We start from the raw sequence: 12925 nt of genomic DNA on the forward strand, positions 1-12925 counted from the left end.
CAACTAGCCTCCCAGACTAGCCACGCCCTGTTCTGAGTTAGTTTGGCGGCGCCCGACACTCCGCAAAAATGCGAATGGGCGGGCGCCGCCAGAGAGTCGAGACACCATTAGCACCATTGTGCAGGCCTAGCTCCACCCTTCGTCTTAGGAAAAATTAGATATTAAAAATAGCTGTTGACATCAACGATCACGTGCGGTGCATGTGTCTGGCTCCGGCTCCGACGATCGCAAATTTTTCAAGGGATTTTTCACGGTTTCCGGAATGATGATGACTTGTCTTGTGCGGGTGTTCGGTGTAACCGAGTAGCTGAAGTATCAGATTGTTACTCGTGTGGTCTCATCGTCGTGGTGAAATTCCTCAGCTACAACTAGATGGCGTCGTCTTGGACCATAAACGTGAAAGGAATAACTGGGCAAACAACAAGGGTCAACGTCACAAATGGTCCGGTAAGTTGGTTTTTTGGCTCAAGAGGCAAACAGCTATATAGCTACTTTACATTTAGCTACACCATAAAGTCTGCTTATTTCATGCTAAACTTGAGACTGATTTACTTTAATCTATAGCTAAGCATTGTAATAACAGCCTTCTCCTCAGGATCATGTCTGCGAGAAGGCTGTTAATACAGGTAGTCAATATTTTGATGGCACTAAAACTGCGTAGAATATATATTCTATTATAAATTCCCTGATTTCTATTATTAATTCCCTGTTGACAATATTAAGGTCACTGGCAATGATCTGTGTGAGGACCACCATATAGAAAGAGCATAGCCTGTAAAGTGTTTACAGCAAATGATATTAGCTATGATCAATAATGGTACCTGTTAGGCACTGGGAGCCAGTCTAGAGTAAAACAAAAGACAGAACCTGTAGTGTAAATAAAGTGGGCAGGCTGCCACCACCCAAGTGCACATTTGGTAGTCAATTTACTCTGAGTTGTTTTACAAGCAAAATCTCAAGACTATATAGGGTCAGCAGTAGGTTAGCATACGAATAAAAATTAATTTGGTATCAAAAAAGAAGTGCAGAAATAACGAAATGAGTGTAGTTGACAAAATGCTCAATTGCAGTAGCATGGGCGTAGCTCATTTGCAGTCATACAGTAAGTTTTGAGGAAGTAGCTATATTTGTAATGAACCGTGTAGTTAAATACGTTGGAAAGAATATGAGGCTCATGTTTAGTGGATATTTTAGTTCATATTTTTAATAATAGCTGTGATTTTAAAAAAATTTACAACCTCTAATAAGGTCAGACTGGTGAAACAACTAATTAACCTAATTATTATGGGAAATGCTAATGGCTCATTGTACTGAATTATGAACTTCCTATAATCAGGACAACATGAACCCACAACCAGAGAAACATAATTATATGCATAGAGATTACTGTATCAATATTATCTACTTACTACAGTTAATTTACTAATCACTGCTACATTTAATTATATGTACTTACTACTGCAGTTGATACATTTTGTTGATATGAGCTGATGACATGCATTGGCTTAGTATGTGCAGATCGACTAGCTAACTATGCATGCCACAAGTTTCTTTGGTAAAAACATATTCTTAGTCAAAATATATTAACATGTCTAATGTAAAGTGTGCTATACATGCTATGATTATTAATTGTTTACAGGATGCTATTATTTTACATTTGAAACAACAAATTGAAACGCAACATGATAACCATCCTCCTCCATATCGACAAAGACTAGTGTTCACAGATCCAAGTAAAGAATACCTTTTATAACACTTAGTTTTTAGTGTAATTTCAGTGCTTGTTATGTATAAACAGCTATGTATGTGGCTAAGGTAGCTTTCAACTAGTTGCACTATATTTAATCATGGTATATTTATTTTTTTTAGGCTCTAACAATCTGAAGTTAGAAGATCCTAATAGAAAACTGTCGTCATACAATGGGCTTATTAATGGTAGTACAGTGATAATGGTGATTCTCCCGTCCTTTGTTCTGTATGTGACTGGGCTAGATGGAACAATGCATGAGATAGAAGTACCTTCCTCTGACCCTCAGGTGAATTGCTCTAATAGAATATACTTTTATGCTTTTATCAAGAGAAAATATAGTAGGGAGTATCAAAGTGCACTATAAGCTATGAAAAATGAGCCCGTAAAGTAATACATTTGTTTGATTTCTCTTGTACATCTGGGCAACCTCGTCAATCTGATTGCCCAAATTTAACATGTTACTAGTTCAAGGTGGGTACAGTGGTATGCATGGGATCTCAAAACTTGCTCTTACTAACACAGATACTGTAACTACATTCGATGATTTCGATCATGCAATTATATGCCATGGCCAAAAAGTTATGAAGCTTCAAGGTTAAAAAAAATGGGTCAAATTTTGCGTGTGAAAAAAGGTACCTTTTGCAAATCTGGTCACATATACTCATTTTTGTTTTTTATTTGTTTTTATCTGCTTTGCCAGTTAGGCACTGGAGGGCGAACACTGGAGGCAGAGACTGTACAAGGCGTTACCACGAGCCAAGGAACCTAAGTGAAAATTGTTGGCTAAAGTGAAATGGGACAAATACCTAGAAGGGGATTGAAAAAATCCATCCCTAGCCTGACTTTGATCCACAGGCCACCCAGATACCAGCCAAACACCACACTCAGTGGTCAAACCAGGAGTCCAGCTAAGCAGGGGGAAGTTGTTGTTTTTATCTGCTTTACCAGTTAGGCACTGGAGGGCGAACACTGGAGGCTACTCTTGCTTTAACGTGTGTACATATATAACATACAGTGTATTAAACATTTTCACTACAATTAGCTTCTGCCTTTAAAATATAAAATGTTATGTATACCCCTACTGGGTAATTTCATACCTAGCTGTTCATGTGCTTAACCATTTTAGCATTGTGTGGTGACAATGGTCCACATTCTTGGCCCTTGTAAAAAGTATCATACATGCTTTAAAATGAAATAAACTTTTCAGTAGTACAGTGTTAGTTAAAATCAAGGCTAATGAATGCTGATTCACAGTTAATTTACTATGTGATAATATCAAGAGTAAATAATGGAGAAGAGTGTATCTAACTCAGTATTAGTCCATTAAAAATGAGCCTGTAAAGTTCACAGTGCTAATTGTCCTGTATGACCACATTTTTAACAATATTCATTTTAAAGAAGCAGGTGTCAAAGGGTCAAAACTCACTAGGCTACTTTACAATGAATAATATTATTGTTAAAATGTGGTCATACAGGACAATTAGCTAGATAGCACCGTGATGGACTAATAGTGAGTAGGATACCCTCTTCTACATTATTTGCTCTTGATAATACGAATTAAGTACAAAATCTTGTAGAAAAGGAACTCATTAGGAAACCATTAGGAAACCATTAATCAATTATGAAATAGCACATTAAATAAATAAGCCACTATATATTGTCCCTAAAACATAATGCAAGGTAGTGGTAGTAGCTAATTGATCCAATTAAATCATACAATGGGCAAAAATCAAACGGTACGGCAGTACCATTTAAGTAGGGATCACCCTGAAAATTTCAAGCGTTCCACCTTTAAAAATCATCCTAGAGACAATGAAAATCACCTTTACGGAATAATACTAGTCCATATAATACATTAAGTATAACAAAACACTTACAGGTGGCCCGATATAGATTTTTTTTTAATTGCCGAACCCGGATTTTAGTCACACTGCCTCACTGATCACAGTTGCAAGGCTAGAGGCCAAATGAAGCAGTACACAGCCACCATTTTATGCCACAATAACAAACTCACCAGTGGGATGTGCCTTTTGGGGTTCCGACGAGTGTAGCCCTTTGCGCCTTGGCTTTTCTTTCATCTTCAATCAGGCTGCTTGTCTTCATCCACTGAAACCACATCAAGGCATTAATTTTCCATTCTTTCAGCAACATAATTATATAGATGCCACAAAATTATTTCAGAGCTAGATTTCAAATGTGCTTCAGCCCCAGTGCTGCTGTAAGTATATACTAGCTAGATATCTGCAAGTTCACGATTGGGCAATAGGTTCGCAACAATGCCCATCAATTAAAGATCTAGGTGGACTAATAGCGATATAGTACAGAGACCACACTTCTTAACAATCTAGCTGTTTACTTAACAGTAAACAAGATGACCTCACACCTTATTGGTGCTAGCTGCACACCTCTTGGCTGACTAGAGATATACTCTAATACACCTCTAAGATTTTTTAAATAGAACTGATTACAAGTTACATTGTAGCTAGCTGTGCTACAACAAAATACTAAACAAACTAGTATTTTTTTAAAATTGATTTAAAAATGAAGTAGGGATTTATGCAATATAAAGTAGTGAAACAATAGAGGAATGATGGTATTACAGCATAGCTCAGTGGGAAAGTCCCTACTTTGGCACATTAGCTATAACAATTATTTTGCTCAATTATAACAATTAATTTGCTAATTCATCTCTACTTTTTATTGCATAGATCCCTGCTTCATTTTTACATTAACAATTAAAAAAAATACTATACTATTGAGCAGCTATACACTTCTTCAAGACTGAAGACTATTGATTTCAAGCATCAACATTCTAGAAGGCTGATTGTGAGAGTTGCACTTTGTATTAAGGTAAATTACAGGTGCTCTTTTAATCAATCGTAAGTCACAAATTCAATAGTCTATTGAGGTAGGACTTGTCTTAACATCAAGGTTTTAGTTTTGTCCTAAATCTGAACTATAGTCAGGTGGGTCACACATATTAAATTAATTTCCAGATTAGGGTATCTCTATCAAACTGTTTGTCACAAGTCTTTAAGGGTCATGTTTGTTTCTGTGGTAGCTATCCATTTGCAAGGGCCAGTGTACCTCACAAAGTAATATTGTAGCATTTATTGTCATGCTGTTAAAGCATGTTAATGTATTGGTATTTTTATTTAGAAATTTTCAGTTGCTGATCTTATACCTGTAATACAACAAAAGATTCAGCAGAGTCTGTCACAATGTCAGGTGTTATATAACAATGAGCCACTTGAGAAAGTGAGACATGGAAAGGCAATGACTCTCAAGGATCATGGTATAAGGTCTAGCTCTACCCTCATTGTGACTAAACTTGGAATTACACTAAATGTTATTAATCCACAAGTGAGGATACATTTACGAGTGGTTATTTATAAGATTTTTGCCTTGACTGAGACTCTTTTTATTTTACTAGGTTGATCTTTGCTTCTTGGTGGACTGCACTGGATCAATGGGATCCCATATTGATTCTGTGAAAAACTGTGTGAAGAAAGTCAGAGATGATTTGGTCCAGCAGTTTCAGGGTTGTGATATCCGGTTTGCATTTGTGAGGTATACAGATTATGATCAACCCCAAAGCAGTAGAACCACTCACATTGACTTTACAAAGTTAGTCTTTATGCACATTCTGTATGCATGTAATTAGATTAATAAATCAAATAGATCAGTGTACAGGTAAAATATTGCAATTGCATGTGCATGATAGCTATTGAATGAAGTAGATAAATAATTTCTTTTCAACTGTCCATATTTCCATCATGGTGTTTTCTCATCATCCTGCTATTCTGGGGTTTTGATCACGAGCTTACACATGATTTTATTCATCCTTTACAGCCATGGTGTAGAGAGAAAATATTGCACTTATAGGTCATCCCTTTGGGTAAAGTATGTATGTGTTCAATAATACCATATGCCTGGTCACGAAATTTTGTGCTAATGTATTGTGAGATTCTGTACAAAATCAAGCTCTGCAAACATCTATTTTTTCCTATCTGTGGTATAGAAATGCAAGACCAATGTGACCACTCTATCTCTAATACTTGTTTCTTAAATATGGTACTAGATCTGCCCTTGTTTATGGTATTGTTGTAATGCCTAAATATGCATTACATATTACAGTATGGTATACATCAGTGTACAAAGGTATTACTAATTTGCTATTAGTACAGGCAATGTACCTAGTTCATTAGGTATAGCACATTGGTTTGATTGAGATGTACTGTGTGATTATTTTTTACAGGAACCAATCTTCTTTTTACAATTTTGTTAATGCAATCAGTGCTGATGTGGGAGTAGGGGGTGACAGTGCAGAAGATGTTATGGGAGGACTACAAGCAGCATTCAGCAACCTTTCGTGGGGTGATAAAAAAGTCTGCAAGGTAAACAGTCAAATCTTTCGTGCACATTATTTAGTACAGTAGCAATAAATAACAGGAATCACAAAGATTTACACTTTTCTACCAAAATATTGATCAGATACTACCCTTGAAAACTACATTTGTTGGTGTATTGGTTAACTATGTAATGCTGAAAATGGCTCAAAACAAACCAAGTGAGTTGCTATGGAATTTTAAAATCCTCAGAAACTATATAGAGAAACTTTTATGCTGATTGACATATTGACTCACTGATATTGTGTCACCAAGTATTTTGAGAAGTGACTTTTGGCATGATGAATAAAGAATACTTTTGTACATATCTCATCACACAGTACAGTAGTACTGACCAAGAAGGTCCAAAAAATAATATTGACCAAAACCAGCATTTAAGGCATATTGGCAGCATTGGTTATGCCCAGAAGCATTAGTGTAGCCACAATGCTTCCAAAAGCTACAAATTCTTTTTTTTTTTGCTTAGTGAAATTTTGACTGACTAACTATTTGATTCCTTCAGATGTATACATAGCTAAGACTACAGGCTTGATCTTTTTGATGCTAGAGATTTCTTCAGCCCAACAGGTGACTTTTGGCCTGCTGCACTACTTGTAATATGGACTAACCTTTGTTCTTCTTGTCCCATTTCATTATTGCAATTGTTCATTTGTGCTAATGCACCATGGCTTCGTGTTGTTCATATAAGAAATCATCCACAATTGACACACTGTGCCCCCAAAAGTCAAAGTGAGTAGATGGGTTGTAGGCTATCATTCTCAAGTGTAGAAGGCAGAACTAAGTCGAAAACTATGTAAAACAGCAATAGTATATAGCTTATTGTAATGATTGGTACAGGGAGTTACAACTTCATATGTCTGACATCATTCTTTCTTTTGTTGTAAAGTTCACTAATAGTGTAAGAGAAAAATTGGAATTTGCAAGCTAGCAGGGATCATTTGAAGAAAAATGTGCTTAAACAAGAGGGATCATCACTTGAATTGCAAATTTAACCCTGCTTTAGCCATATATACTGGTTTATTGGAGCTAAAGAAGAAATATACTTGCACTTCAGGTCATGTTTAAGCACTTGTATTTTAATGATCCCTATACTAGTTTGCAATTTCCTGTTTTCCTTACAATTGTTAGCATACAGTCAGTTATTTTGCTCTATACTATCCTGACAGTGATATGCTCATTCATGTATGTAACTTCAGGGTGAACTTTGGTGCACATGTGTGAGTTATTTTTCTTCAGTATTTGAATTACAGTAAATCGGATTAGGTGTAGGGATGTCTGCATGCATGTTCAAAAGGAGGAGGAATAGGCAGTGCAAGAGACATGGCTGGATCAATACAAACTCACTAAGTTGGTTTCCAACATTGAAAGGGAGTATGATACAAATGTAGTTATTTGTCTGTGCAACCATGTTATGAAGTTGATATAAAGAAATACATATTAGGTATGAAAATCAATGTACTTAACCATGGGACTAAGCACCTATGTAGAGCAGCAATAGTGCACACATGAAAGCACTACACTAGGATTTAGTCTATTATATATTTGTCTCTTAACTACTACCATGTTTATCCTTTCTCATGCATTTTAGCTGTTGTAACATTGCTAAACAATAGGCCTTGGCCGATTTATGCTGACATAATTTAAAGCATAATAGGTGACGAAAAGCATCAAGCATAATGCCAGCATAATAAGGACGATATTTGAAATTTTAATTAAAATGCGCAATATGCGTGCCTGAAAGAAAGTAAATAATCACTGTCAATGATATTATTAGTGCATTTAATATTTAAAAACACGTAATGTAACTATTAAACCGTTTCTTTGTTGGTTATTCACACTTGCAGAAATAAGATCGAGATACTCTAATAGAGCAGTCACTCTAATACAGCAGTCAGGAAAGGCTGATATACTCTAATAAAACAGTCAGTTCTAGAGCATAATCTTGATTTTTAAAGCATAGTTTAGAGCATAATAGGCTTAATTTTGAGCAATGCTCAAAAGCATAGTAGGTAAAATTTTGGGCATAATAGGCCGGGGCCTACTAAACAAACCAGAGCGGGGTACTACATTAGCACCATGGAGGTATACTTACAAACAGCATACAGTAGTTAGAAAATAGTATGCATAAAATCATTTGATCTTTAGGAGAAAATGAGGTCTTAAAATCACTAAGATACCTCTGGAAAGGTTCTCTAAAATGGTTAGAGACCTCCTACATAGCAGATAGGTATCTCCAGTTGAGGGAGTCAACACACAGTACACCTCTCTATAATGGTCGCTGATCTGCCTCCCTCAGTAGCCACAGCAGATCAGTGAGCTTTTTTTATAGATAACAATGTGGAAATTAAGTGCACTAATTTGTAAGTCAGTTAGAGATCACCCACTCAGATCTTCATGGCTTTAAGAATCCTTAGCTTTGCCTTGGGTTTTTAAAATCACGAAGATCCTTGTAGGTCTCTAACCATAACTTAAATAACAGTGTTAACAGGGCTGAGTTGCTAATTAGGTAACATTTATTGTGCTGTGGCGCATGAATGGTAACACCAGGCAACAGTTTTTTTTGTTAACGTATAGTAAGCTATTGCATACTGATGAGTACATTATCCCTTTGGTTATGTATGGTAGGTCATGGTACATATTGCTGATGCTCCTTGTCATGGTTCTCAGTACCACAATGATGTAAATGATAACTACAAATCGGGTGATCCAGCTGGTATAGGTCATGAACAAATGATGGCTAAGGTAGTTGAACATGATATCTAGTATTGGTTTGGCTTCATTAAAGCTGACATGACAAATAAGATGATATCAGTTTTCAATAAATCACTACAACAACTTAGTAGTCACCGACTCTTAATCCGCCAAATTGAAGCCATAGACCCCAAGGTGATGGGAGATGCTGTAAACAGGTAGCGAACATTATTCAGTGATATAATGTGTATCTGTGTACATAGTCTGCAACACTATAACACTGTGGTTGATACAGTATATATTCATGCGAGCCTTAGTTTTATCCACTGCTACCCTATTTGCTTTTCTGAGCTTACATGTACAGTATGAGCCTGTGAAGACATATGATGTAATTGAAATTACTGTACAACACACACTCACACAAGTGTACAAAGCAATGTATTGACTATAATATTGTGCTAATGAGACACAGGTAGCTATAAAGTCAACAGCAATGGTACAGTTTTCACAGTATGGATAGCTTGTGTGGTCATGGCTTTGGCCAATTATAGGGCCAATCATGACTTTCGTATAGTGCCATATAGGCATACACAAACCAAATTCAAGACCATCCTGCAGATAAAGGGAAGAAGCAAATTTTCTCAACTTATAACTTTTTGTTTTGTTGCAAAAATGATGCAAATATCCCAGGGAAAAATATCTTGCAAGGTTTCCAAGATTCTTGCAAGAAAAGGGACATTTTCAGTGCAAGATTCTTGATTTGCAAGATACTTGCAAAATTTGTGCAAGTTTCTTGCAAGATTCTTGCATGCAAGAGTCCTGTGCAAAATTCTTGCAAGAAAAGGGACATTTTCAGTGCAAGATTCTTGCAAGCTTGCAAGATTAGTGTACGTTTCTTGCAAGAACAGTGCAAGAATCTTGCACTGCAAATCTTGCAAGTCTTGCAAGATATTTTTTCCTGGGATATTTGCTTCTGGTCCTGGACCCTTTGTACACATTGCAATTGAATGCGTGGGATTTTATAACAGCTTTGTAAGTTGCATGAAATTAAAACAAACAGGAAGAATCAAGAATATAATGTAAGCTGATGTTAATATGCAAACCACCAATGCTATGAAGGCGTGTACTCCATGTTTTGTATACTACTGTGTATCTATCTTTATTACTGAGATTTGCTGTCACTGAGATGTGTACATATATGTATTTTTCTACTGCTAGGTCTGTAATGGGAAGCATTTATGGAGCTGAAGCTGCCAGAAAAGCCAAACAAAAGTCATACAACTTAAATCCCAACATTCCAGAATGGGGACCTATGCCTGAGTTACAAGGCAAGAAAACATCTGCCCCTCCTCATAAATCAATGGAAGATCTTCAAAAAGGGCTTACGATCAACCCACCCTCTGTCAACATTTCCTTCAAATGTGCCCCAGATCCATTTGCTGAGGGTGAGGAATGTCTTGTTTACCATGGTTATGATGTTACTGGGAAAAGAAAAGTTGTGCTGAAAAAGTACAAACGAGAAGGGCAAGAGTTTAACAGTCTTGACTGTTACATACGAGAATTGAAAGTGAGAACAATTGTTAATACCTATGTACAAAGTTTTAATGATGACAAGCTTAAGCCATCTACTGCCATACAAGTTTCAGTTCATCCAGTGGAAATTATTCAGTGTCAAGGATCACAACAAGTCTACATGCTTGAGTCATTTCTTAGTGGAAATATTGAGAAATACAACAACAATGCTGGAATAGCTTCTTGTAAAGCCGAGGAATCAGATATGATGCAGGCATTTAGTCACTATAGTTGGGTCAAGTCAGGGAAATCTTTGCTAATCTGTGACTTGCAGGTAAACATTTGGTTGTGTGCTTATTACAATTGAATAATTACAAATGGTAGACACACAATTAGGGGAGATAATCTTAGCAGTTTTGGATATGAATGCAGTTAATTTTGTATTCCAATTTTAACCTACAGGGAGTGAAGTCTTACTCCATAGTGATCCTTACTGATCCTGCAATCCACTCAATGACCCCAGGTTGTTATGGATTTACTGATCATGATGAAAGTGGTATCAAAAGATTCTTCAAGACACACAAGTGTGGGCAGTTTTGTATTCAAATGAGCTTAAATCATCAACTACCTTAACAGGATGGATTTTCTTATATAGATTTACTATTATATTGCTTTGTTAGATCAAGGGATCTAAGTAGTTACATTACCTAGCTTCTATGTTTTGCTATATATTACACCATTTTATTCATTTGTGAATTCATTCGAGAAATTGTTAAATGCTGTGATATATAACCATATAGGCAAAGGATACATGAGAGAATTTTCAACATGATGTTACAAAGTTCTGGCAGTTGATTTTACTGCAGTGTGATTATGTATATATTCTAATGATGTTTCCAAAGCTGTTGGTGGCACATATCAAGAAATTATAGAATCACAGAAGGTGGTCACAGTTGTTGTAGATTGTTCTACAGTAAGCGACACCATGCCATCTCTAGTTATTCAGTGCAAAAATAAACACTGTAGTTGCAAATTGGCCTACAATATGTGCTACTGTGCCACCTTTGAGAGTAGTTACTAACATACATGTAACTCCATTTAATTTACTTACATGTAAAGGTATGGCATACAACTATTTGTTTTATCAAAATATGTGGTATTTATCATCAATAATATCGGTGGTGCAGAGTAATTGACAGCGAAACTGTTACCATGTAATAATTACCTGTCACTATTGAATATTCTACTCAGTAGATGAAATTCTCATCAATGGTCTAGTTCATAAATATGTCAGAAAACAGGCTAATTATAACATTTAGAGGAAAACAACCACATTAGCTAATTGTAATTAACATCTACAAATCAACAATACATATCAGTTTTCATGTACAGTATGTTTTTGTAAAGGTACAGTGTATGCACTCAGACCATGTCTATGCATGTGCAATTTGTTTGCCATACACCTGTAAGTGTAAGATACCAATACACCTATCAATGTCATGCAGCTCATGTCCCACCCAAGTAGCTATAAGGAACTGCACGTGGGAAGGCTAAGCCTGTGGAGTAAGTAATGGAGACCTGTGCATGTGTGTGTGTCTGTGTAAACAACGTATTATATGTAACGCCAAGAGTACATAATAATAGAAGAGGGAGGTAATGCCAAGAGTTCATAATATAAAAAAGAGAGGAGAGTGTCCTACTACAGTATAGCCTGTACAAACATGAATCTCAAAGTTATGATGCAATACCTATAGTCACTTTCAATGCGCTAGTTGGTCAGGGATACACTCAGCATTAAGTTTCAATGACTGTTGTAGTTATGACTTCAATAAGCAATCCACTGATGACATTGTCAACACTCCTTAACACTTCATGTGTTGACATGGTATCCTAAAGTAATCAAAGTTTTACTATATTACTTTAAGATACGCGTTTATACAGGTTATACTGCAGTAGGACACTCTACTCTCTTTTTATATTATGAACTCTTGGTAACGCTTATACACGCTATACAAGCTACTGGTAGCAATTTCATTTATTGGTGGAGCAATCGTGTCACTAATTTGCAATTTCAAAAAAAATGCATTGATAGTCAATCCAAAGAATGACCTGATATATTGACAGTCAATGCTGGGGTGTGACAAGGGTAATCCATCTATAATTATGGAAAATGTATATGCACTCAGAGAATACAGCTATTTACTATAGTAGTGCACCACAAAATAGATTAGCTAACTGCCTTAGTGACTTGTGCTGTATATTTGCCACTTGCACTGTTGGAGCTAAACCAATGAAAAATCAATGAAATAGTGCAATTGCATTTTCACAGATAATCAATGAAATCTTTTTCATCGTCTTTCAATAGAGTTATCAGTTTCATAATAAATATTAGTAATTGTACATGTGACCAGATTTTGGATCATGTCACATTTTACAACTCAAGTTGTAAATAATAACGCACCAAAACTTTAGCATTCCCCGAAAATTACATGAAGTAATGTAGTATCTATAAATAGATACACCCAAATTACGCAATAGGGAATCCCTCTGGGAAATTTTCTGA

The 12925-nt window shown here is 36.1% G+C and overlaps 1 protein-coding gene across 3 annotated transcripts in view; it reads left to right on the top strand.

The window, feature by feature from the left end:
* Positions 1 to 210: 210 nt before the first annotated feature.
* The window catches only part of LOC136246804 (alpha-protein kinase vwkA-like), a 41830-nt gene continuing 29115 nt past the window's right edge, over positions 211 to 12925 (top strand). Inside the window, exons 1-10 of one of the 3 annotated variants that reach the window (XM_066038363.1) lie at positions 211 to 447; positions 1640 to 1733; positions 1870 to 2036; positions 4910 to 5113; positions 5184 to 5377; positions 6009 to 6147; positions 8785 to 8901; positions 8962 to 9068; positions 10069 to 10696; positions 10825 to 11163. In XM_066038363.1, the coding sequence (XP_065894435.1) occupies positions 373 to 447; positions 1640 to 1733; positions 1870 to 2036; positions 4910 to 5113; positions 5184 to 5377; positions 6009 to 6147; positions 8785 to 8901; positions 8962 to 9068; positions 10069 to 10696; positions 10825 to 10995 (1896 nt within the window). In that variant the 5' untranslated portion in view covers positions 211 to 372 and the 3' untranslated portion in view covers positions 10996 to 11163. Of the gene's footprint in view, positions 448 to 1639; positions 1734 to 1869; positions 2037 to 4909; positions 5114 to 5183; positions 5378 to 6008; positions 6148 to 8784; positions 8902 to 8961; positions 9069 to 10068; positions 10697 to 10824; positions 11164 to 12925 lie in introns of those variants that run through there. The other 2 variants (XM_066038364.1, XM_066038365.1) reach the window with 2 other exon arrangements.

This window comes from Dysidea avara, chromosome 2, assembly GCF_963678975.1.
Source record: "Dysidea avara chromosome 2, odDysAvar1.4, whole genome shotgun sequence".
Taxonomy (NCBI): Eukaryota; Metazoa; Porifera; class Demospongiae; order Dictyoceratida; family Dysideidae; genus Dysidea; species Dysidea avara.